This window comes from Megascapheus bottae, chromosome 16 (assembly GCF_031878675.1).
Source record: "Megascapheus bottae isolate mThoBot1 chromosome 16, mThoBot2.hap1, whole genome shotgun sequence".
In the NCBI taxonomy this organism is placed as follows: Eukaryota; Metazoa; Chordata; class Mammalia; order Rodentia; family Geomyidae; genus Megascapheus; species Megascapheus bottae.
In genome coordinates this window covers 868037-892892 of record NC_143524.1, presented here as the reverse complement: position 1 = coordinate 892892, position 24856 = coordinate 868037, and the positions used below count along the sequence as shown (strand labels likewise).

The 24856-nt window shown below is 62.1% G+C and overlaps 1 protein-coding gene across 1 annotated transcript in view; it reads right to left on the bottom strand.

Moving 5' to 3' along the window:
* Positions 1–2344: 2344 nt before the first annotated feature.
* Positions 2345–24856, bottom strand: part of Muc5ac (mucin 5AC, oligomeric mucus/gel-forming) — a 32205-nt gene continuing 9693 nt past the window's right edge. The window contains exons 16-54 of the mRNA XM_090348618.1: positions 24274–24368; positions 23457–23583; positions 22992–23247; positions 22829–22881; positions 22361–22461; positions 21947–22098; positions 21585–21723; positions 21238–21351; positions 20914–21093; positions 20374–20613; positions 19973–20129; positions 19503–19631; positions 19159–19324; positions 18659–18702; positions 18375–18563; positions 18059–18098; positions 16199–17831; positions 13835–13882; positions 12812–12883; positions 10883–10930; positions 9574–10369; positions 9122–9345; positions 8575–8749; positions 8010–8260; positions 7687–7870; positions 7116–7323; positions 6482–6660; positions 6132–6219; positions 5905–6008; positions 5752–5783; positions 5265–5436; positions 4884–4985; positions 4643–4680; positions 4264–4386; positions 4090–4188; positions 3708–3821; positions 3457–3502; positions 3244–3352; positions 2345–2799 (exon numbers count right to left, since the gene is read on the bottom strand). Coding sequence (XP_090204744.1) covers positions 2550–2799; positions 3244–3352; positions 3457–3502; positions 3708–3821; positions 4090–4188; positions 4264–4386; positions 4643–4680; positions 4884–4985; positions 5265–5436; positions 5752–5783; positions 5905–6008; positions 6132–6219; positions 6482–6660; positions 7116–7323; positions 7687–7870; positions 8010–8260; positions 8575–8749; positions 9122–9345; positions 9574–10369; positions 10883–10930; positions 12812–12883; positions 13835–13882; positions 16199–17831; positions 18059–18098; positions 18375–18563; positions 18659–18702; positions 19159–19324; positions 19503–19631; positions 19973–20129; positions 20374–20613; positions 20914–21093; positions 21238–21351; positions 21585–21723; positions 21947–22098; positions 22361–22461; positions 22829–22881; positions 22992–23247; positions 23457–23583; positions 24274–24368 — 7277 coding nt within the window. The 3' untranslated portion in view covers positions 2345–2549. The remainder of the gene's footprint in view (positions 2800–3243; positions 3353–3456; positions 3503–3707; positions 3822–4089; positions 4189–4263; positions 4387–4642; positions 4681–4883; positions 4986–5264; positions 5437–5751; positions 5784–5904; positions 6009–6131; positions 6220–6481; positions 6661–7115; positions 7324–7686; positions 7871–8009; positions 8261–8574; positions 8750–9121; positions 9346–9573; positions 10370–10882; positions 10931–12811; positions 12884–13834; positions 13883–16198; positions 17832–18058; positions 18099–18374; positions 18564–18658; positions 18703–19158; positions 19325–19502; positions 19632–19972; positions 20130–20373; positions 20614–20913; positions 21094–21237; positions 21352–21584; positions 21724–21946; positions 22099–22360; positions 22462–22828; positions 22882–22991; positions 23248–23456; positions 23584–24273; positions 24369–24856) is intronic.

The following is a 24856-nucleotide window of genomic DNA, read 5'->3' as shown; positions in this document are numbered from 1 at the left end:
GCCCAGGCTCTGAGCTCCCTGCCCCAGGTGAGTTCTCACCATGGCTAAGCCCCTTGCTGAGTGAGAGGTCAGGCAGAGGCAGTGGGCTGCGTCTGTCCTGGGGGCCCACAGCTCCCCAGAAGCCCACCCCTCATCTCCGGGAGCCCTGGGCCTTTATCTGGGAGGAGCTGTCTCCAGCGTTGACCTCCAACTCAAGCTTGTAGCTCTTCGTCATGTCCCCGGGTGCCGCGGGACCATCTTTCCCCTCCCATGTCAAGAGCGGGGAGCAGCTACATCACTAAGGCATTGGTGGCCATGAGCAGCTCCCAGGCTCTTTCCAGAAACAGAGCCTTGCATAACCCAGCTGGGGTGGCAGGAGTGCCAGGGAGGGCGCCGCCCGGCCCGGGGCCAGCTATCCAGTTACTTCCTGCCAGTGAGCCCTTGGGTTCCAGGCAGGGACGTGGTGTGGTGGCAGCTGGGGCCTGGGCGGGGCTGGGGGGATTAGCCACTTCAGGGTGACCCTACTTGGAGAGGAAGAGGTGACCTTGTGGGACACCTGATCCCCCCTGGGGGAGGATCCTCCCTCAGCCAGGGCCCCAGGAGCTGCTGTGAGGCCAGCACAGACGTGCCCGGTTAGCCAGGCTCACCCGCCGTGCTTCCTGCCTGCGACCAAGGGTCAAGGGTCACATGGGGGAGGCCCCACCCCTGCCGGCCACAGGCAGGCGTCAGTCCCCGAAGTCAGCCTGAGGCCTGCTGCTCCCAGGAGTGGACAGAGGTCAGGCATGGCGATAGGAGGAGGCCTCGGGCCCTGGGTGGAACCCAGCGCCCCAGCCCCTTCCCTGCAGGACCTACCAGGCCAGTCACCATGTGAGCAGCCCGCCCTTGCCTGCTGCAGGGTCAGAACTAGGATCTAGAAGCTCAGTGGGTCTGGCGCAATGTGTCCTGAGCTACTGGGGCCTCTGTATGCTTGAGGCGCGTGAGGAGACTCCAGTCCCAGATGACCGTGGGATGGAGCCGATGGGTTGGCAGAGTCCTGGTCCTCCAGGTAAACCCGGGGCATGTGCAGGGTGAACTGTGAAGGGCCGTCACCTTCCCCAAGGCCTCCCCTGCCCCGGGGCCCTTGTTGTGCCTCTCATTGTCAGGGTCTCAGTTCTGCTATGGCCCTGGCCTCCAGGGACCCAAGAAGGCCCCAGAATAAATGAGTGACGAGCAAGCCAGCGAAGAACGTGTACGTGAGGGAAGGAGGGAATAATAAGTATGCGGAAGAACGAGTGAGTGAGCCAGCAAGCAAGTGAAGGGCCGAATGACAGCTCCGGGCCAGGACAGCCAGGGCGATGCAGGAACTGGCCCTGCGCCACCTTGTGGCAGACTCAGGAAGCACCTCTGGCGGACTCTTCCGCGCTGGGCCTGAGGGAAACTGAGGCAGTGTGTGTTTGAGGGAATGAACATCAAGGTCAGGAAAATCACTCACTCCAAGCAGAGGACACAGGCTGCGAGCCCCCACCCGTGAGGGTGCGTGCACAGGCAGCCCACACAGGTACCCCAGTGTGCAGTGGGAAAGTAGAAGTGTCCCGGATCCGGGTGCCTGGAGCCAGAGCCCCTTCAGGTCCGGGTGTGCTGGGGCCGCCGGTCAGAGCACCTCAGCCGGCTGGTTCGCATGGCCTAGACATGCTGGGGAGAACCCAAACCCGACGTGCTCGCCCACTTATTCCTCATTCACCCGTCCATCCACTCAGCCCCTCCCTCCCTCATCAGTCCACACAGTCACTCACTGACTCACTCATTTACTTGTTCCTTCACTCACTTATTCATTCACTCATTCATTCACCTGCTATCTCACTCTTTTTCTCCATCCCTCATGGTCGACTGAGCGGCACCCGTGCCTTGGAAGGGCTCTGCAGAGTGCCTGCTGCTTTTTGGGACAGTCCCCCAGGGTCAGGCCTGCCCCAGGAGCGTGGCCACCCCCTCCAGCAGAGGGAGGCTGTGGGGCTCCCCCAGGCGGCCCACTGCACTGCCCAGGCCCTGGCTGGCAGCCCGTGGTATGACTTCCTTCCCTGGCCTAGAACGGTCCCCACCCAGCTCCTGGATCTGTGGATAAGTTTGGGGGGAAAAAAAAAAAAAAGCACAGTCCACTGATTGCAAAATGCTGTAAGTTTACTTGTGAGAGACACGGACCATTTCCTGAAACGGAGGCACCGTGAGGCTGAGCAGCCAGGCCCCATGTCTGTGTGACTGTCACGCGTGTGCTGAGGCTGAAATCCTTGCTGGGGGCAGGCTGGCCCACCAGCCAAAGTGGCCTCATGGCCCAGGCTCCCAGCAGACGGTGAGCCAGGATTCCATGCGCAAAGACAGACCTCCCGAGGAGGAGGAGGAGGAGGAGGAGGAGGAGGAGGAGGAGCAGGAGCAGGAGGAGGAGGAGGAGGAGGCGGCGGCCTCCGAGCTGGGGCCCCAGGATGTGGAGGACATGGAAGCCGTTTGCTCTCCTGGCTGTGTCCAGGCAGGGCAGGGGTGGCACTGGTGGCTTACTGGGGAGGCCTGGGCCCCTCCTCCTGGTTCCTGCTCTCTGATGCCTAGCTTTGCCCTCTGCTCTCCTTGCTCTTGGACTTGAACTCAGACCCCGACAGCTCTGACATCCCTGAATGGCTGGTGCCACCCAGCTCTTGGCACCGCTGGTGCAGGCAGCCGCACTCGTCCACCTGGGTGTAGCTGAAGACCCGGCTGGAGCCATCCGGGCAGTGCAGGGTCGCGTTGCGCTGAGAGGTCCGGAGTTCCTGGCAGCACTGGCACCTGTGCTCCACCGTGTTGGCCTCCAGGGAGTACCTGTGGGCAGAGATGCTCAGCGCCAGGCCCTGGCTGGGCGTCTAAGTCCACCGCGCTGCCCAGCAGCTGCCCTGCCTGGCCTGTCCCCGTGAGCTGGTGCCATGCCAGGCCCAGACCACCTCACCCCTGGCCCGTACAGCTGCTGAGGCTCACTCCTGTGTTGTCTTCGGCCAGTTCCAGCCTGCTGTGACTGCCCGGGTCCCAGGCTGGACAGGCCCCCAGCTGCACCGCATCCCAGAGTGAGGTGGGCGGTGCCGCCAGCAGTGGCACTGATTGCAACGCAGGCATGGCCCCGGGCACAGCACTGGTGTGGTCGAGTAACTGGCCACTAGGGCTCCTTGGGTGGCCTCAGCCCTACTCCCTGCCTGGCCCCAAGCCTGCCACCTGCCCCTCTGACCACCCCCGCGGTCAGTCCGCCTCTGCTGGCCGCCCAGAGCCACCTACATGGACATGGAGTCCCCGCAGACCCCTTGGCAGTAGGAGGCGCGCACAGAGCCCCTGCAGCCATCCTGCTGGATGCTCTCCTCCCTGTGGTGCACGGCACAGGTAGACCCTGGGGAGGGACACAGAAGGTGGGCAGCGTTCAGCACCCGCCTGACCATTTCCTGCCCCCCCCCCGGCTGGAGGGTGCCCTGCCCAGCAGACTTCGTCACTCACCATTGTGTGCCGGGGGGCAGGTGGGCGGATCCTTGTGGTCTTTGTCCTGTGCCAACAAGGATCTGTCATTAGTGCGGGAAATGCCACTTGGCAGCCCCAGGAAGGGGGAAATAGAGACGCGGTCCGGGAGTGGGCCAGCCCTCCCTCCTCCCCTCCCCCCCAACCGCTGAACACCCTGCCAGCTCCCAGGGGCCGACCGCATTCCGCGCCCCACTCCAGGCGATGCCCTTGGCGGAAGGCCCAGGACTCACCTGAGAGCAGTTGAGCGAGCACTCCACCTTTGTCACCACCTCCAGGCTGTCCCCGTTCCGCTCACAGCTGTGAGTCACACAGTGGTTCCCAGGCTCCGTCCAGGTCTCACCTGCCTGGAAGGGGGCCCGGCCACCAGTGAGTGGCTGTCCCCTTAAGCAGCCCCAATGTGCCAGGGCCTTGCCAGCTCAGCCCAGCTCTGGGCCTGCAGGCTCTGGGCCTGCGTTGCCCACTCCACCCCCGCAGAAAGATGCCAGGCCTTCCCTGAGTGGGGAGAGGGGCTGTGGTGGCTTGGCCAGAGCAGAGGCCTGGGGTCCACACCTGCCATCCCCTCCGCCATCCCCCATGGTGACCCCTGCCCGCCCCGTGATGGTGACTGCTCACGTGGAAGAGACGGGCATCATGGCTGCTGGAGTTGACTACACAGTAGCTGTGCACGCAGAGCCCGCAGCACTGCCCGCTGAGGGCCTGATACTCAAAGCCCTGTGGGGGACAACAGGCCACCTGAGCTGGGGCTGGCCACCCCAGGGCCGGGGGAGAGGCGGGACAACCACTCACCAAGGGGCAGCGGGTGTAGCAGTTCTGTTTCTCACAGCTGACCACTGCGGTGTCCACAAGGGAGCCGCTGCGAGCCTCACACCTGCACGTCTCACAGAGGCTGGAGGAGATGGTGGTGCCTGGCTGCAGAGGATCAGACCTGGGGTTAGCGAGCTTGGCCCGGCCATCCTGTCTCCCCACCGGCCAGAACATGACCTGACCAGCAGCCCAACCTGCTCCCTCGCAGGCACCCTGGTGCCACTTCCTGGTACAGAGGCCCAGCCAGGCCCAACACTGGGCAGGAGCCATGGCTGTGCCTCCGCAGCCTTTGGGGCTGGTGGGAGCCCAGGATGGGGAGCTGGGTCCTGCCGCCGCGGGGGCTGTGGGCCGTGGCTCTTACCTCGTACAGGGTCCCGTTGACATTGCAGACTTGCCAACCTGTCAGGAAACACACACGCTGCCGCACCGGCCACGGGCTGGCCTCCCCTCCCCACCGCCCCTCCCCCTCCCCAGCCTGCTGGGCCCAGGGGAGGCCTGCTGCCTCATCCGAGCAGAGCCCTGGCCAGCACTGGTCCGGACTGTGCCGTGGGAAGTCCCAGGCCTCGGCTCCCCGCCCACAGTGCCCACCATGCCCCACTCACTGCAGTCTTGGCTGGGGCAGCAGGCCCCCTCCTCATAGGTCACGATCGGCACGGCCCCCTCTGGGCAGGCCGGGGGCTCGGGGCAGTAGCTGGAGTTGCAGGCTGTGGTGGGGAGGAGTCAGGAGCTGGGCCCCTCTGCACTGGCTCCCACCCCAGACAAGGGAACTGACCCCCCGGGGGTCTCCAGGAGCGTCCGAGGCCAGCCCCACACTCAGAGGACGCCTGCCCTGGCCTCTAGCTGGGCTGCAGCAGGCCCAAGCTGCGCACAGAAGCCAGGAAGGGGACAGCGACCACCTGTGCCTTCCTCAGCCGGGTGAGCAGAGCCGGGGTCTGAGCAGGGCGCCTGTGTCCCTCCCCGGACGTCAGCCCTCCCGGACTCACCACAGTGGAACTCCGGGCAGCACTGGCCAGCTTTCAGAGCAGCCGGCACGGGCACAAAGCCCGGCACCCGGCACGCTGGGGGCAGCGGGCAGGGCCTCCTGCTGCAGGTCAGGGCCAGTGTTGAGCCCTCACAGGTGTACTCCTGGCAGCCAACACTGACCGAGCGGCCAGCCTGCAGGGAGGAGGGGTGAGCTCGGCCCGTGGTTGGCCAGCTGTTTGGCCCAAGGGCAGATGGGGGCTGAGGACTGGCCCGCCCGCAAGTGAGGGCAGACCTAGGGGAGGGGGCACCCCACCACCCCACGGGGTCCTGTGCTCCCACAGGGCAGAGGACTGGGCAGGGGTCCTTGGGAGGGCATAGGGCCTGCAGGTCCTTTCACAGTACCCCCCCCCCACCAGGGCCCTGATCTGAGCCTCTTGGGACACCCAGAGAGCCCAGCCCAGGCTGGGGTGGGGCAGATGCCTCCCCTGCACCTGCCCTGGCACTCACCTGCACCAGCTCCCCACGGGGCCCCAGGCACACTGCAGAGAAAGCAGTCGGATCACTGGGCAGCCACAGGAATGGGCAGGACCCATGTGCGGAGCCAGAGAAGAACCATCTCTTGACCCCCAGTCCCCAGCCCAGCCCAGCCCACAGACATACCGTGGCACTGTGAGGACACACAGACGGGGACATCGCTGCTGAAGAACGTCATGCCGTCGGGGCAGAAGCAGCCTTCCGTGAAGGGGCCGGCTTCCGGGAGGGCCCTGCAGTGGAGGGCGGTCAGCAGGGGTCTCTGTGCCTCACGCCAGGCCAGCAGGGCCCTGGCCTAAGCTCTCTGTGTGGCTCTGGGCGGGGAGGGGGGGGGAGCTCTAGGACCTGCCCCGTACCAGATGTTGGCGCTGTCGGGTCCTTGGCAGTAGCTGACATTGGATGGACCGCAGGGCTGGTACACGGTGTTGGCAGGGCAGGAGAGAGCTGCAGGGAGGAGAGGGGGCAGCAGAGAAGCTGACCTGAGCCCATGTCCCGGGCTCCTGTGGGCCTGGATGCCATTCAGAATCAACCCTGCCCCCCACAGACCCCCTGTGCCCACCTCCCAGGGCCTGGTGCACCCCAGTGGAGTACCTTGCTTTCCCCCTGTCCCGGGTCAGCCACCGCCCCCGGGGAGGTCACCCAGATGTCTGCCCACTGATTCTTCCCTCAACACTGAGGACGGGGAGCCAGCCAGCTGGGCACTCACAACACGAGCCGTTGGTCTGGCTCCTCCACTCAGTGCACAGGCCGAAGGAGGCGCAGAGGGACGCATACAGCTCCAGGCTGGAGCACTGCACCTCTGTGCCCGTCATGTGGCAGTGGTCAAAGACGCAGCCTTCATAGAACGGCTGTGGGGGGACCATGGCGTGGCAGTGCTGGAAGACCCTGCAGGCCAGAGGGCAGTGCTGGTGAAGGCGTCTCGGCCACTTCCCTGGCCTCCGGCCAGTGGTGGCTTCCAGACCTGAGACATTCCCCTGGGGGACCACTCCACTGGAGGCCAGGTTCAGCCTGTCAGCCTGTGCCTGGAGATCTGTCTGCTGCCCCGGTGTGTGCCAGGGAGCAGTCCAGCCAGCTCACCCTTCCTCCTGCACACACCTCCCACCCCAGGGCCCTTGGGAGGAGAGGAGGCTGGGAAGGCGCAGGGCCCAAGTGGCCTGGCCATAGCCAGCCCCTCATGCTGGCTGTCCAGCATTGACCACTCTGCCGGCAGACCTGAGGGCATCACTCAGGACTCTGCATGAGGCAGGTGTCCTCCTGTGGAAGGACCCTCTGAGGACCCACAGTGCTGGGCTTGGCGGCTAGAAAGGCTGCTGCCCACCCACCCTCACACCAAGTCTTACTTGCCCAGGATGAGCTGGCAGATTGGTGATGGTGGACACCGGGTCGGTGGGGTCGTGGGCACAGCTGGGGTGGGTGAGGGCGGAGGCCCAGAGCAGAAGGGCTGGCCAGGGATGTTCACCTTCCAGTGTCTGGCCATGTCGGAGCAGGAGCTGGCCACGGGGCCTCCGGGCAGGCGGCACTCATCCTTCTGGTCATTGGTGCAGGTGCCTGGGAGTGAGATGAGGTTCAGAGAGCTGGAGGACACGGGCTGGACAGCAGAACCAGACCCACACCCCACAGGCCCACAGGCCTGTCCTGAGAGCCTGGCCTGACCTCTGCGCAGCTGGAGGACACAGGCTGGACAGCAGAGCCAGACCCATGCCCATGGCCCAACGGCCCATCTGGAGAGCCTGGCCTGACCTCTGGGCAGGTTCTACCCAGGCGCCTTCCCTGAGCTCTGTGTTCCCAGAGAAGCCAGGGGACACAGGGTCCCCACACCCGGAGAGCTGTCCCCTCGGTGTGCTTGGCCGGAAGCAGCTGCAGGCTCAGCCCGTGCCTGGCAGGCCCGAGCCAGACCAGGCCGCCACTCACCACACTGGCCCTCGGTGTTGTTGGCGAACGTGTCGAACGGCACCTCCACTGAGAAGATGAGGCCGGAGAACATGACCTGGACGCCAATCTCCGGGATGGTCACATACATCTTGATGCCCACACGGGAGACGGCAATGCCGTTCTTCTGGAAGCCAGGGTTGACCACCTCACCGTTGAACAGGATCTGGATCCAGATGACACAGTTGGCAGGCAGGGGTGAGGATGGTGGGTGAGTCCCCGCACTCCCCCACCCCTCCCATGCTCCTCCCCCCCACGCCCTCCCCACGCCCTCCCCACGCCCACACTCTGGGGTGGGTACTCACCTGGTTGGTCATGACCCCGCCCTCCGGCCGGCGGGTGAGCACCACGCGGTCCCGGTGGTACTCGACGATGATGGACTGCGGGCAGGAGACCTGGTCCTTGGTGTCACAGAAGTAGTTGTCCACCAGCACCCGCAGGTGACCGAACACGGGCAGAATCTGCTGCATCAGCACATAGGTGCAGTTGTCCAGGAAGGTGTAGTACGTCCCGTCGAACGTGATGTAATGGGGGTCTCCCCAGCCGCTGCACACGCCTGCGCACAACGGCATTCACAGCAGGCACCAAGGCCCTGGGCCGCCATGCACCAGCATGCCCAGCCCTCCACCACTGCCACACAGAGCGCTGGACCCTCTGCCCCTGGGATGCACACGGTCAGCCCTGCACTTCCCCGGCAGCCCGGGGAGGCCCGGGTGTCACCCCCCACACACCAGACTGGCCCAGCCGCTCCGGGCTCAGTGGAGCTCCACAGAGACTCAGCTCCACTTATCCCTGCCTCTGTAATGGGAAGTCCATCCTGGCGTCCGATCTCCCTCCACCCGGGCCCACCCAGCTGAGCCCTCAGCTCACACTGGCACTGGTAGTGCTGGCAACAGCCACCCTTGTCGTCCACCTTCAGGGCTGGGTAGCCGTTGGCACACTGGGGCGCTTCTATCTCCGGGCACTTGTGTGGGCTCAAGGAGACGGTGCCGTTCTCCTCGCAGGTGGCCTGGACACAGTTGGCCATGGCCCAAGTCTCTCCTTTCTGCAGGACAAAGAGGACTGCAGGTCACATCCTTGCCTCGGGCACCCCTGGCCTCTGCAACCTGGGTACTGTGTGGGTAGCCAGGAAGTGCTGGCCGTGACTCCAGTCCCACGCCGCTGTGACTGGAGGGGTCACCCCTCCCGCCCTGGGCCCCCACACCCGTGCTGCCCTCCTGCCCTCAGGGTTTGAGCCTGAGGGCCCTCGGTCCTGGACAGCCAAGCACGCAGTCCACGGAGGCCTGCGCCCATCCCACAGCAAGACTGCCACTCAGTGGACCCAGCCAGCTGCGGACCAGTGGCGCTCACGGAGCCTTGAGCTGAGGCCCAACTGCAAAGAAGGCTCTGCCCGGCCTGGACCCCGTCCCCCACTTACTCTTCTCGGGGGAATCACATCGTGGCACCAGAGGACAGGCGGAGAGGTGGGGGACGAAGTAGATGATGGGGACAGGGAGGACGGGGAGGGGGAGGAAGTCAGCGTGGGGGGCTGTGCGGTGGAGGGACAGTCCTGGCCCACGTCTCGCTTGACCACGCAGTCCTGGCTGCACCAGGTGTGGTAACAGTAGCCTTCCAGGTCTCTCTGCAGGTATATGGTAGACCCTGGAACAAAGGGCATGGAGAATGAGCAGAGGCCTTCAGGAGGAGCCGCTCCCTAGGTTGGCGGTGACCCCAGGCCCAGGGGCCTAGCCACCTGCATTGAGATGGACTCAACACCCTCAAGGGTCTGTAGCCCAACTGCCAGATAGCTAAATGCCAGCAATGGCGGCTGTCCACAGGAGGACCACCCTCACGGGGACCACGAGCTACACCACAGGCCACGGCACCTACCCGCCACGAACAGCTGGTTGTTCACATGGCAGAAGCAATTGGGAGTGGAGACTGACAGGGAGCTGGGCGTCCACGGGGAGGAGGGAGCCGAGTGGGATGAGGGCGGAGTGAGGGGAGTCGTGGCAGAGATGACATGAGGCACAGCCGAGGTCCCAGGGCAGTCGTCCGGCTCCCGGCAGCACAGCACCCGCACCTCGTAGTCCAGGCACATCCCCAGGGCCCCGGGTTGGTCCCGGTTCCGGCACCGCAGGCCCAGGTCAAGGTCGCACTGCACCACCTGGCCCAGCCTGTCCAGGCTCACCTCCGGGTGGTTCTCAGCCCTGCACTGCAGCTGCGTGATGTCCTCGGGGCGCCCGCAGACGCGCTCCCCGGCCCTCCGGATGCTGCTGTAGGTTTCCTCGTCCCCTCCGTGAGGCCCAGGCACCGGCGAGTCCACGTTGAACCATTTGGTCCAGTGACACTGAGGCTGGCACGCGGGTGTCACAGCTGAGGAGGGGAGAGGCTGAGGTCCAGACACAGTGCTCAGGCTGGTCACAGACACAGAAGCTGTGCTGAGACTCTCAGAGGTGGAGCTTGTGTGGGGTCCAGAGGAAGAGCTGACTGTGTGTGGAGAGGTGTAGCTGACTGTGTGTGGAGAGGAGGTGCTGACTGTGTGTGGAGAGGAGGTGCTGACTGTGTGTGGAGAGGAGGAGCTGACTGTGTGTGGAGAGGAGGTGCTGACTGTGTGTGGAGAGGAGGTGCTAACTGTGTGTGGAGAGGAGGTACCTACTGTGTGTCCAGAGGAGGTGCTGACTGTGTGTGGAGAGGAGGTGCTGACTGTGTGTGGAGAGGAGGAGCTGACTGTGTGTGGAGAGGAGGTGCTGACTGTGTGTGGAGAGGAGGTGCTGACTGTGTGTGGAGAGGAGCTGCTGACTGTGTGTGGAGAGGAGGAGCTGACTGTGTGTGGAGAGGAGGTGCTGACTGTGTATGGAGAGGTGTAGCTGACTGTGTGTGGAGAGGAGGTGCTGACTGTGTGTGCAGAGGAGGTGCTGACTGTGTGTGGAGAGGTGTAGCTGACTGTGTGTGGAGAGGAGGTACTGACTGTGTGTGCAGAGGAGGTGCTGACTGTGTGTGGAGAGGAGGTGCTGACTGTGTGTGGAGAGGAGGTGCTGACTGTGTGTGGAGAGGTGTAGCTGACTGTGTGTGGAGAGGTGTAGCTGACTTTGTGTGGAGAGGATGTGCTGACTGTGTGTGCAGAGGAGGTGCTGACTGTGTGTGCAGAGGAGGTGCTGACTGTGTGTGGAGAGGTGTAGCTGACTGTGTGTGGAGAGGAGGTGCTGACTGTGTGTGCAGAGGAGGAGCTGACTGTGTGTGGAGAGGAGGTGCTGACTGTGTGTGGAGAGGAGGAGCTGACTGTGTGTGGAGAGGAGGTGCTGACTGTGTGTGGAGAGGAGGTGCTGACTGTGTGTGGAGAGGAGGAGCTGACTGTGTGTGGAGAGGAGGTGCTGACTGTGTTTGGAGAGGAGGTGCTGACTGTGTGTGGAGAGGAGGTGCTGACTGTGTGTGGAGAGGAGGTGCTGACTGTGTGTGGAGAGGAGGTGCTGACTGTGTGTGCAGAGGAGGAGCTGACTGTGTGTGGAGAGGAGGTGCTGACTGTGTGTGGAGAGGAGGAGCTGACTGTGTGTGCAGAGGAGGTGCTGACTGTGTGTGGAGAGGAGGTGCTGACTGTGTGTGGAGAGGAGGAGCTGACTGTGTGTGGAGAGGAGGTGCTGACTGTGTGTGGAGAGGAGGTGCTGACTGTGTGTGGAGAGGAGGTGCTGACTGTGTGTGGAGAGGAGGTGCTGACTGTGTGTGGAGAGGTGTAGCTGACTGTGTGTGGAGAGGAGGAGCTGACTGTGTGTGGAGAGGAGGTGCTGACTGTGTGTGGAGAGGAGGTGCTGACTGAGTGTGGAGAGGAGGTGCTGACTGTGTGTGGAGAGGAGGTGCTGACTGTGTGTGGAGAGGAGGTACTGACTGTGTGTGGAGAGGAGGTGCTGACTGTGTGTGGAGAGGTGTAGCTGACTGTGTGTGGAGAGGAGGTGCTGACTGTGTGTGAAGAGGAGGTGCTGACTGTGTGTGCAGAGGAGGTGCTGACTGTGTGTGGAGAGGAGGTGCTGACTGTGTGTGGAGAGGAGGAGCTGACTGTGTGTGGAGAGGAGGTGCTGACTGTGTGTGAAGAGGAGGTGCTGACTGTGTGTGGAGAGGAGGAGCTGACTGTGTGTGGAGAGGAGGTGCTGACTGTGTGTGAAGAGGAGGTGCTGACTGTGTGTGGAGAGGAGGAGCTGACTGTGTGTGGAGAGGAGGTGCTGACTGTGTGTGAAGAGGAGGTGCAGACTGTGTGTGGAGAGGAGGAGCTGACTGTGTGTGGAGAGGAGGTGCTGACTGTGTGTGGAGAGGAGGTGCTGACTGTGTGTGGAGAGGAGGTGCTGACTGTGTGTGCAGAGGTGTAGCTGACTGTGTGTGGAGAGGTGTAGCTGACTGTGTGTGGAGAGGAGGTGCTGACTATGTGTGGAGAGGAGGTGCTGACTGTGTGTGGAGAGGAGGAGCTGACTGTGTGTGGAGAGGAGGTGCTGACTGTGTGTGGAGAGGTGTAGCTGACTGTGTGTGGAGAGGTGTAGCTGACTGTGTGTGGAGAGGAGGTGCTGACTGTGTGTGGAGAGGAGGTGCTGACTGTGTGTGGAGAGGTATAGCTGACTGTGTGTGGAGAGGAGGAGCTGACTGTGTGTGGAGAGGAGGTGCTGACTGTGTGTGGAGAGGATGTGCTGACTGTGTGTGAAGAGGAGGTGCTGACTGTGTGTGGAGAGGAGGTGCTGACTGTGTGTGGAGAGGTGTAGCTGACTGTGTGTGGAGAGGAGGTGCTGACTGTATGTGGAGAGGAGGAGCTGACTGTGTGTGGAGAGGAGGTGCTGACTGTGTGTGGAGAGGAGCTGCTGAGTGTGTGTGGAGAGGAGGTGCTGACTGTGTGTGGAGAGGAGGTGCTGACTGTGTGTGGAGAGGAGGAGCTGACTGTGTGTGGAGAGGAGGTGCTGACTGTGTTTGGAGAGGAGGTGCTGACTGTGTGTGGAGAGGAGGTGCTGACTGTGTGTGGAGAGGTGTAGCTGACTGTGTGTGGAGAGGAGGTGCTGACTGTATGTGGAGAGGAGAAGCTGACTGTGTGTGGAGAGGAGGTGCTGACTGTGTGTGGAGAGGAGCTGCTGAGTGTGTGTGGAGAGGAGGTGCTGACTGTGTGTGGAGAGGAGGTGCTGACTGTGTGTGGAGAGGAGGTGCTGACTGTGTGTGGAGAAGAGGAGCTGACTGTGTGTGGAGAGGAGGTGCTGACTGTGTGTGGAGAGGAGGAGCTGACTGTGTGTGGAGAGGAGGTGCTGACTGTGTTTGGAGAGGAGGTGCTGACTGTGTGTGGAGAGGAGGTGCTGACTGTGTGTGGAGAGGAGGTGCTGACTGTGTGTGGAGAGGTGTAGCTGACTGTGTGTGGAGAGGAGGAGCTGACTGTGTGTGGAGAGGAGGTGCTGACTGTATGTGGAGAGGTGTAGCTGACTGTGTGTGGAGAGGAGGTGCTGACTGTGTGTGGAGAGGAGGTACTGAATGTGTGTGGAGAGGTGTAGCTGACTGTGTGTGGAGAGGAGGTGCTGACTGTATGTGGAGAGGAGGAGCTGACTGTGTGTGGAGAGGAGGTGCTGACTGTGTGTGGAGAGGAGCTGCTGAGTGTGTGTGGAGAGGAGGTGCTGACTGTGTGTGGAGAGGAGGTGCTGACTGTGTGTGGAGAGGAGGTGCTGACTGTGTGTGGAGAGGAGGAGCTGACTGTGTGTGGAGAGGAGGTGCTGACTGTGTGTGGAGAGGAGGAGCTGACTGTGTGTGGAGAGGAGGTGCTGACTGTGTTTGGAGAGGAGGTGCTGACTGTGTGTGGAGAGGAGGTGCTGACTGTGTGTGGAGAGGAGGAGCTGACTGTGTGTGGAGAGGAGGTGCTGACTGAGTGTGGAGAGGAGGTGCTGACTGTGTGTGAAGAGGAGGTGCTGACTGTGTGTGGAGAGGAGGTGCTGACTGTGTGTGGAGAGGAGGTGCTGACTGTGTGTGGAGAGGAGGAGCTGACTGTGTGTGGAGAGGAGGTGCTGACTGTGTGTGGAGAGGTGTAGCTGACTGTGTGTGGAGAGGAGGTGCTGACTGTGTGTGGAGAGGAGGTGCTGACTGTGTGTGGAGAGGAGGTGCTGACTGTGTGTGCAGAGGAGGAGCTGACTGTGTGTGGAGAGGAGGAGCTGACTGTGTGTGAAGAGGAGGTGCTGACTGTGTGTGGAGAGGAGGTGCTGACTGTGTGTGGAGAGGTGTAGCTGACTGTGTGTGGAGAGGAGGTGCTGACTGTGTGTGGAGAGGAGGTGCTGACTGTGTGTGGAGAGGAGGAGCTGACTGTGTGTGGAGAGGAGGAGCTGACTGTGTGTGGAGAGGAGGTGCTGACTGTGTGTGGAGAGGAGGTGCTGACTGTGTGTGGAGAGGAGGTGCTGACTGTGTGTGGAGAGGTGTAGCTGACTGTGTGTGGAGAGGTGTAGCTGACTGTGTGTGGAGAGGAGGAGCTGACTGTGTGTGGAGAGGTGTAGCTGACTGTGTGTGGAGATGAGGTGCTGACTGTGTGTGGAGAGGAGGTGCTGACTGTGTGTGGAGAGGTGTAGCTGACTGTGTGTGGAGAGGTGTAGCTGACTGTGTGTGGAGAGGAGGTGCTGACTGTGTGTGGAGAGGAGGTGCTGACTGTGTGTGGAGAGGAGGTGCTGACTGTGTGTGGAGAGGTATAGCTGACTGTGTGTGGAGAGGTGTAGCTGACTGTGTGTGGAGAGGAGGAGCTGACTGTGTGTGGAGAGGAGGTGCTGACTGTGTGTGAAGAGGAGGTGCTGACTGTGTGTGGAGAGGAGGTGCTGACTGTGTGTGGAGAGGTATAGCTGACTGTGTGTGGAGAGGTGTAGCTGACTGTGTGTGGAGAGGAGGTGCTGACTGTGTGTGGAGAGGTGTAGCTGACTGTGTGTGGAGAGGTGTAGCTGACTGTGTGTGGAGAGGAGGTGCTGACTGTGTGTGGAGAGGAGGTGCTGACTGTGTGTGGAGAGGAGGTGCTGACTGTGTGTGGAGAGGTATAGCTGAGTGTGTGTGGAGAGGTGTAGCTGACTGTGTGTGGAGAGGAGGAGCTGACTGTGTGTGGAGAGGAGGTGCTGACTGTGTGTGAAGAGGAGGTGCTGACTGTGTGTGGAGAGGAGGTGCTGACTGTGTGTGGAGAGGTATAGCTGACTGTGTGTGGAGAGGAGGTGCTGACTGTGTGTGGAGAGGTGTAGCTGACTGTGTGTGGAGAGGTGTAGCTGACTGTGTGTGGAGAGGAGGTGCTGACTGTGTGTGGAGAGGAGGTGCTGACTGTGTGTGGAGAGGAGGTGCTGACTGTGTGTGGAGAGGTATAGCTGACTGTGTGTGGAGAGGTGTAGCTGACTGTGTGTGGAGAGGAGGAGCTGACTGTGTGTGGAGAGGAGGTGCTGACTGTGTGTGAAGAGGAGGTGCTGACTGTGTGTGGAGAGGAGGTGCTGACTGTGTGTGGAGAGGTATAGCTGACTGTGTGTGGAGAGGTGTAGCTGACTGTGTGTGGAGATGAGGTGCTGACTGTGTGTGGAGAGGAGGTGCTGACTGTGTGTGGAGAGGAGGTGCTGACTGTGTGTGGAGAGGTGTAGCTGACTGTGTGTGGAGAGGTGTAGCTGACTGTGTGTGGAGAGGAGGTGCTGACTGTGTGTGGAGAGGAGGTGCTGACTGTGTGTGGAGAGGAGGTGCTGACTGTGTGTGGAGAGGTATAGCTGACTGTGTGTGGAGAGGTGTAGCTGACTGTGTGTGGAGAGGAGGAGCTGACTGTGTGTGGAGAGGAGGTGCTGACTGTGTGTGAAGAGGAGGTGCTGACTGTGTGTGGAGAGGAGGTGCTGACTGTGTGTGGAGAGGTATAGCTGACTGTGTGTGGAGAGGAGGTGCTGACTGTGTGTGGAGAGGAGGTGCTGACTGTGTGTGGAGAGGTGTAGCTGACTGTGTGTGGAGAGGTGTAGCTGACTGTGTGTGGAGAGGAGGTGCTGACTGTGTGTGGAGAGGAGGTGCTGACTGTGTGTGGAGAGGAGGTGCTGACTGTGTGTGGAGAGGTATAGCTGACTGTGTGTGGAGAGGTGTAGCTGACTGTGTGTGGAGAGGAGGAGCTGACTGTGTGTGGAGAGGAGGTGCTGACTGTGTGTGAAGAGGAGGTGCTGACTGTGTGTGGAGAGGAGGTGCTGACTGTGTGTGGAGAGGTATAGCTGACTGTGTGTGGAGAGGTGTAGCTGACTGTGTGTGGAGAGGAGGTGCTGACTGTGTGTGAAGAGGAGGTGCTGACTGTGTGTGGAGAGGAGGTGCTGACTGTGTGTGGAGAGGTGTAGCTGACTGTGTGTGGAGAGGAGGTGCTGACTGTGTGTGGAGAGGTGTAGCTGACTGTGTGTGGAGAGGAGGTGCTGACTGTGTGTGGAGAGGAGGAACTGACTGTGTGTGGAGAGGAGGTGTTGACTGTGTGTGCAGAGGAGGAGCTGACTGTGTGTGGAGAGTTGTAGCTGACTGTGTGTGGAGAGGAGAAGCTGACTGTGTGCACAGGCGTGACTCTCCCCGTGGTTCCTGTGGGTGGAGGGCCTGTTGCCGAGGTCCCAGGGCAGTCGTCCGGCTCCCGGCAGCACAGCACCCGCACCTCGTAGTCCAGGCACATCCCCAGGGCCCCGGGTTGGTCCTGGTTCCGGCACCGCAGGCCCAGGTCGGGGTCGCACTGCACCACCTGGCCCAGCCTGTCCAGGCTCACTTCTGGGTGGTTCTCAGCCCTGCACTGCAGCTGCGTGATGTCCTCGGGGCGCCCGCAGACGCGCTCCCCGGCCCTCCGGATGCTGCTGTAGGTTTCCTCGTCCCCTCCGTGAGGCCCGGGCACCGGCGAGTCCACGTTGAACCATTTGGTCCAGTGACACTGAGGCTGGCAGTGTGTGGCCGCAGGTTCAGTGCTGGTGTGAGCAGTGCTTGTGGAGACATCTACTCTGTGCACCTGTGCTGACTGCACGGGGACGTGCTTGGTGGAGGGTGAGGGGGTGCTGCCAGTCCGGGTGGGCGTCCGTGTCTGGATCCTGATGTCTGGTGGTGGGGCCTGGGTGCTGGCTGGTATGATGGGTGTACACAGGTCCACGACCTGGCAGCACTGCAGCCGAATCTCATAGTTGTAGCAGATGGGCGGAAGTTGGTTTTTGTTCAGGCAGATCAGCCCCTGCTCCCTGTTGCAGGTCACCTCCTGGCCCAGCTCTGCCAATGGCGTGTTGGGGAAAAACGATGCCCTGCACTGCACATTGCGGGGCTGCTCACAGAAGTGGAAGCCTTCCATCCGCAGGTTTTGAAACGTGTCAAAATCGCCGCTGTCTCGGTCAGGCTTGGGGTAGCTGCCATCCATCCATTCCGTCCAGTGGCACAGCTCTCTCTGACAGGGCTCTCCAGAGGGGGTCAGGCCGTGGGTCTGCACTGTGGCTCCCGTGGCAAAGGTGGACGGAGAGGGCCTTGCTGAAGTGGTTGACCCTTGCATTGTGCTCGTGGTGTGGAGAGTTACTGTGCCTGGGGCGGAGGTGGGGGTGCCTGGGGCAGAGGTGGGGGTGCCTGGAGTGAACACAGGACTTCTTGGCACAGGTGCACTAGCTGCAGAGGCCGTGGCCGGGCTCGCTGTGGTGGAGGAATCCTCGGAGGCGGTGGGTGGTTCTCTGGTTGCTGTGGTTCTGGTGGTGCTGGAGGTGGAGCCGAGGGTGGGGACTGTGCCAGCGGAGCTGGCACAGGGCACTGGGCTGCAGCAGAAGAACCTCACCTGGTAGTTGCTGCAGATCCCGGACACCTGGTCCCTGTTGCGGCAGCTCAGCCCCACGCTGGGGCTGCACTCCACGTGCTGCCCCAGGGCCTGGACGGGCTCCTGGGGGGCACCCTCCGCCCGGCACTGCACGGCCCTTGGTGCCAAGCAGACCCGGAACCCATGTGCCCGGAGGTTTTCCGGTGTCTCAAAGTCACCGCTGTCAATACCCCGCCCTGGACGGCTGACGTCCAGCCACGGGGTCCACTGGCACTCATCCTCCCCGCAGCCTGGGCTGGTCAGGGCCGAGGTGGGGCTGGACGTCTCCCTGGAGGACGGGCTGGTGGCTGTGGGCGTGGCGCTGCTCTCGGGATCCGTGCGTGTTGAGGTCTGGGTGCGTCTGGGCCCTGTGCTCACAGCTATGGGCAAAGAAAGAAGCAGAGCTGAGTGTCAGGGCCAAGGCTCCTTCTGGCCCTGTCAGCTCCGACACGCTGTCTGCTGCCCTGGAGTTTCACCACAAAAGTGGGCCAAACGTGGAAAACTGAGCACTGGAGGCCAGCCCTCAGCCCGCCTGACATGCACAGTTGGCATATAGCCCCCTGGAAGCCGGAGTTATAGAAACTCCTCGCTCAGAGAGGCACAGTGGGCGTAGGACTCGGGGATGCCTGGAGTGCATGCTCTGGGGAACCCTCAGTCCTGAGATCCGAGAGCCCTCGAAGCCAGGCCTTCTGCTTCTGCAGGCAGGAGCATGGACACCAGGCCCGCCCAGGGGCTGGGGGCGGGTGCTGGCCCCTTTCCACCGCAGGTCGCCTGGGAGTGGCGACAGTACATCTTCAGGCTGATGCCCCAGACCTCTTCTGACCTCAGCGGTTGCTCCCAGTGCTGGGCATACACCTGGCACCGAGCAAGAGAAGCCGCGGGGCAGCCACAGAGCAGGCAGCGGCCCCCGCCTTACCGGGTGGAGTGGTGGAGAAGGAGAAGGTGGTTGTGGGCTCGGGGGTGGAGGGGTCACACAGGCCATGCTTCCTCTCCACGGTGCCGTTGGCCGCACAGCGGGCCGTCATGCAGCCCCCCATGCCGTCAGCGGTTTGGTAGATCTCAGCCCCCGGAAGGTAGCGTCTCCCGCCATAGGTGCAGAAACAGGCTACGGGGAGCAGAGCAGCTGGGCTGAGGACGGGCCGGACGCTGGCGGAGACGGGCAGCCCCCAGCCCCCAGCCCAGGCCGTGGCGACCGCTCACCCGCAGCATCGTGGACACAGTGCAAGCCGCTCTCCCTGCAGAAGCTGTGGGACAGGAAGCAGTGCGGCAGGGCATGTAAGGCTGCCACAGGCCAGGCTGCAGCCCTGTGCGGTCAGCAGCCGTGGGGGCCATGCCTTCTCCAGGACTGGCCAGTGACAGTGGATCACTGCCCAACGGCCCAGGCTTCGGATGGGTGCCCATCCCCTGGGCCCTGGGCGTCTTCATGGCTCAGTCTCCTCTATACCCTATTGGCTGGCCCCTCCCAGTTCCCCCCAAAGTGCAAAGCGCCTCAGCCTGGAATGCAGCCCGGCTCAGCTTCACCTCTGGACATCAAAGCAGAGGACGCCAGCCCCTAAGAGAATCACATCCTGTGTGCTGTGTCCGGAGCACTGGCAGCCTTCCTGGATCCCCAGGCCCCTGGGTCGCGGGGCTCAAGGCCAGAGCTGCTGGAGTGGAGTGGTCCAGACCCCCTCCCCACACACACGGGGCGTGGGGCTCACCAGGACTGACAGCTCTGGTCAGAGGGCACTGCCTGGCCAGGCCGGTATGTCTTCCCGTGGACTCGGCAGGTGGGGGGTGGTGGCTGCGGGGTGGGGCATGTCATCACACACTGCATCTTCTCCTCGTCGAAGATGGGGGTTTCCGGAGAGCACTGGGGGTAACAGCCTGTGGACCGGGGCTGCGTCAGACCCACCGGCCAGCGCTGCGGCACGCCAGGGGCCACCACGGGGTCCCCTGCGAGGAGCAGGCCCCGACTCAGGGTCCTATGTTCCCCAGGGCAGCCCTCAGACCAGACCCCAGGGACGCGGGCCACGCGGTTCTCCAGGCCAGCCCCCCAGCCCACCTTCAAGGCCACGCAGGTCGTTCAGGCAGTGGCCACTGGGGTTCCGGCAGGTGCGCATGCACGGGGCTCCACAGGGCTGGTAGTGCCACGTGCACTGGCCCTCGCCATTGTAGTAGTCACAGAACAACGCTAGGGAGGCAGTGAGAGTCAGCCCGGAGCACAGCCCGTGCTCCCCTGCTCTCTCCGCCACGGTCGGTGGTGGTGATGTGGAGTAGGGAGGCCGCCTGAGTCCAGGCTCCTCCTGGTGCCCAGGTCTAGAGGGGCTGACAGGAGGAGGGAGCAGGGGTCTCTAGACAGACCCTCAACCACAGCCCTGGGCTCACGCAGGGCTGGGGAGCGTGCCCCACCCCCTCTTACAGAACCGTTCCGGGCCAGGCAGCCCCCCACCCTCAGCCCTATCCTGCTTTCCTTCAAAACCTTTCAGCCCCTCCCGAGGCCACGCCGTGCTGCTCTCCACCCAGGGCACTCACGGCAGACGTCCGGCGTCCTCCAGGACACACACACGCCCACGTCGTGGCAGGCCTGGGCGTAGGCCGCCACGGCGGTGCAGAAGCACTCGCAGTCGCCCCCCGAGTCGCAGGCGCAGGCGTCGCTCACACAGGCCTCGTAGTACTTGGTGGGTTCCACCTGAGGGAGACAGGGCTTCAGTTCCTGGGGACCCATCTGCCTGGGGTGTGGAGACCCAGACGCACACTGGTCCATGGACCCTGTTTCCAGTGGCGTTCAGGGAAGCAAAAGGCTAATGCCCACAGTTAGGTCCTGACTCCACAGACATCCTGGGCTGAGGGCTGCTTCTCCCTCTCTGCACACTCTCCTTGCCCACTGCCCATGCAGCTTCAGCCAGGCCCACACCCCCTGCCCTCAGTCATACGTGGGGGTGGCAGGCAGCGAAGGTCTGGCTGTTGATGATGCTGCACTGCTTCTGGGCCCAGGACTTGCGGTAAGGGTTGGCCGTGCAGGGGTCCTTGGGGGCCAGGGCATTGGGGCAGGACGGGGAGAACTTCCAGCTGTTGCCAAACTCCAGCACATCTCCCACCACGGACTGACTGCGCGTGGTGAAGTCGTTGATGGCGTTGTTGTCAAAGTTCCCGCACAGGCCGCAGACCCTGCCCTGCAGAGCCGGGGAAGAGCAGAGGTATACCAGGGCCCCCTTCCCACATACCGCTGCCCCACTTCCTAGAGGGGGAAGAGTGGGGAGCATGGGGAGCAGCATGGCGAGGGCACAGGGCCCTCAGCGGATGGTCTAGTCTGTCTTACAAGGAGCCAAAACACCAATTGGGATGGGGAGGGCCCTGGGCCTCTCCCCACTACCCTGGGCCTGTGACTAGGGGCCTTCCAGGAGAGAACCGTCTCTGCCCTGCTCACTGTGTCTGTCTCTCTGGCCTTGGTGTGAGCAATGCAGTGGTCTCACCTTGAATTCAGGATCCAGCCTGAGGAAGATGCTGGTCCTTCGGTCCCATAGTAGCACCAGGCCAACGTCGGTCTCCACCACCAGGTAGATGCCCTCCTGGTGGATGGAGTAGGGTGCCTCCTGCCCCGTCTCCTTCTGAACCACCTCCACCTTGCCGTCGCTCAGCTTCAGCTCATAGTGCTACGTGACAGAGGAGCCCTCAGGCCGAGCCCCAGAGCTCCCGCCCCACCCTGCCAGGGGGCCCCAGCCCCGGACTGACCACGAGCGAGCCCCAGGCCTGGTCCCCTCATCCCACCATGGAGCCCTGGTGCCCGGGCTTCTCACCCCAAGGAAGATCTTGATGGACTTGGAGCAGGTGGTCCCTGTGGTGCCACAGGGGACATTCTCAGTGACCACACGGAAGGTGCCCTGGGCACTGCTGTTTGCACTGCAGTGATCCTGGGAGGGCAGAGAATGGAGGGCTAAGGAGACATTCTGGGGAGAGCTGCTTTCTCCAGGACTTGCGCGTCTGTGGCCCAGGCTGCTGGCTCCCCTCTCTGCACACATCTGCACCAGTGCACAAGCTCCCCACCCCTGACTGCACCAGCGCACACTCGCCCTTCTCCCCACCCACAGCACCAGCACCCACTCACCCGGACCCCACCTGACCAGTGCATGCTCACCCCCCATACCTGCACCAGTGTGTACTCGCAGTCCCCACTGAAACTGTAGCGCTGCCCGTCGAAGGTGAGGTAGTGGCCCTCCCCATACACAGAGCAGGTGGCCAGGCAGGGTTCATCTGTGCACTGCCACTTTCTGTTCTCACAGGTGCTGTGTGGGGCACAGAGGGCAGGCCTGAGCCCCTGCTAGCTAGGGGTGGGGCCCCCCAGAGGCTCTGCAGGTGCCTATGGATGGCTGTGATCTCCAAGAGGGTGCAGTCATTTAAATGTCTGACCAAAGCCCTCCTGGCTCAACAGCCAGTGACAGGGCTCAGGCAGCCATCTCCAGCCTGGCCTCTGAGTCAGGGCTGAGGACGGCTTGGGTGGCCACGTACCAGTTGTTGCAGCCCACTCGGATTGTCTCCCCACGTCTGTACGTGGCCTCGTTGTGCACACAGGGACAGTCCTCCTCAGCCACACAGCCACCATTGCCATCTGCCACCAGCCCTCCAGGGCACACGCAACCAGGTACGCACTGAGGGCTGTACTGTAGGGGAGGCGGACAGGGGTGAGTGGACAGGGACAAAGCCAGACCTGCCATGTCCCCCAAGAGATTTGGCACACAGCTGCAGGACCCCGGGAGTCACAGTCTTCTGAGGACCAGTCTAGCCACACCACCCCCAGTTCCTGTATGCTGGTGAGCTCATCTGACCCCACCACAGGAACAGCCACAGACACCCTCAGCAGGAAGCGTCAGGGGTCAGTGAGAGGATCATGAGAGCATCCTCGGGGGTGACCAGGATGCTTACGCAGGCCATGTCCAGAGTGTGGCAGCTCTTCTGGCAGCCAGCCCCGGTGGCCCCATACGTGGCATTCCGGCAGTCAAAGTAGACCATGGGCGCATCACACACTGGGGAGGGGAGGGGCCAGTCAAGAGACATCTCTCTACCCGCCAGCAGGAGGGGTACACATCTGTGCATGTGTGTGCATGCGTGCACAAGTATGCATGTGTGTGGTTGTGCATGCATGTGTGTGCGTGCGTATGTGTGAGGGCGTGTGTGTGGAGAGGTATGTGTGATTATGTGGTCTATATGTGGGGAATGGCTCAGACCTTGCTTCCGTCTTCCTCACCAGCACTGAGGGGCTGGGGACAGATATCATACCAGATACAGAGAAGCCAATCAACAACCTCTTGTCTGTTCAACCCCAGCATCCAGTAGGGAGCTTCTCATGGGGATAAGGGGGCCTGAGTGCAGCGGTTCCCACTCCAGACTCACCTGGAGAGGGTACAGGGCCTCCGATGCAGGTCAGTGACCCCTTTGTGCAGGTGCTAGGAGGAGAAGGCTATCAGAGTCCACTCTAGGCCAATGAGGCCCTGAGGCCTACCCTACCTGGCCCCCGCTCTGCCCAGCCCCCGCCCCACCTGGCCCCAGGTCCTACCAGACAGCCCCGTTGTCATGCACAGACTCGCCATTGGGGACCGTGGAGCCTCTGTGGTAGCAGGGGCAGCTGGCTGCTTGTACACACTTGCCCGAGTCATCCAGGAAGGTGCCCTCAGGGCAGGCACAGCCATCCACAGGGACAAAGCTGACCTGACAAGTGACGTCCTCCTGGCTCAGGGAGCGGCAGGTGGGCTGGCAGGTGCTGATGTAGTAATGGTAGCTCATTGACTTTGGACAGGTAGTGGTGGGTTTGGCTATGGAATGGGAAACAACAAGGGGACACTCAGGATTGTGGTGGTAAACAGCCTGGAGTCAGCGGGTATCCCACTGGGCTGAGGCACCTTTGGCTCCCCAGATCCTGAGTCCACAGTGGTTTGGCTGCTGCTCAGCCCTAGAGCCAGGTGTAGTGCCAAGCCCCTGGAGGACATGTAGGGCCCCTTCCCCCTCTCCCAGGAACACTCACTGCAGAGGCCATCCCGCCAGCCACTGAGCAGCACTCCCCGGGCAACGCAGGCGTGCACATAGGAGGACAGGGCTGCACACATGCAGTCCTCGCTCTTCTCACAGTTGCATGTGTCGAACATGCAGTTCTGGGGGACAAGGTCAGGGTGTCAGGGACCGTCTGTCTCTCAGGGCCCTTCAACTCCCAGTTCTGGGGGCATCAAGAATATGGTGGCATCTCCTTCACTGCTGGCCTTGGGTCTGGAAATCCAGTGTCCTTGCATCTTCCCACATTCCCTGGCTTCACCAGAACCTTTTCTGGGCCCCACCCTCCCTGTTGGACAGTACTTGTGCAGAACACAGTACCCTCAGAGTCCCCTCATGACCCCCACCCTCCCTGGCACACAGTACTGGTACAGTGCACAATACTTGAATACTGCATCTTGGTACCTTAGGAAAGGTCAATAAGGTCCTCGCAACAGTGAGTTCTGGGAATCTCTGTTGTTTCTCTCTGTGACCCACCAGGTACAGGCTTTGTATGCATCTGCTCTGTCCCTTCCTGATTTCCCACTCAGCCCTTGGCTTCAGCTGGCTGAAACCCTGTGAGTTTAGTTCCTGTGCTGGTGTAGGCTAATGGAAATGATGAATGAGTGGACCAATAAATATAGTGGGTGAATGAGGTGTGAGAACCAGGAAATGGCAGCAGAGCACAGGGATTCATTCAGCCCCCGCTGCCCACTGCCCACCAGGTGTTCCTCCTCAGAGTTCCCAAGCCCTTTATGGAGGATTCCAAAGCCCAATAGTGGGCCTGTGTCCAGGGGAGCTGCAGAGAGTGTTACCGAATAGTAGGCAGCAGGGTTCACGGTGGCGTGGCACTGGGAAAAAGGGCCACTGGCGTTTGTCAGCAGTGAGCACCAGTACTGGGCATATTTCTCTGTGGACAGAGGAGAAGCCATCAGCCACTCACACATGTGAACCCCGGGCTTGCTCCTGCCTGAGGTTTGGAGGTTCTGGCATCTGTACCAACAGACACGTCAGGTACCGTTACACTGCAAACAGCATTGCAGGCTGGGGATATGGGTCCCCCTGACACACAGGGAGCACAGAGCAGGCACAGCCAAGGCTCCTCCCTTTCTCAGCCCCCAGCTCTCTTCCTCAGAGCCACCAGAGTAGACAGGCAAACCAAGATGGTTATGCCACAGGCAGGTAGTGATGGAGGCAGGACTGGCTGAACTGAGCCATGCCTGTGTGTGTCTTGCCTGGTCCAGGGAGCTGGGCAGCTAATATCACTGGTAGATCTAGAGAGACCCAGAAGCAGAGGCCCAAAGTGTGATTCTGTGTGCTCAGTGATGAAAGACAAGGACCTCTGTTCCAGGGGTCCTTGTCCACTGCCACACCCAGACATGGACACCAACCTCCCAT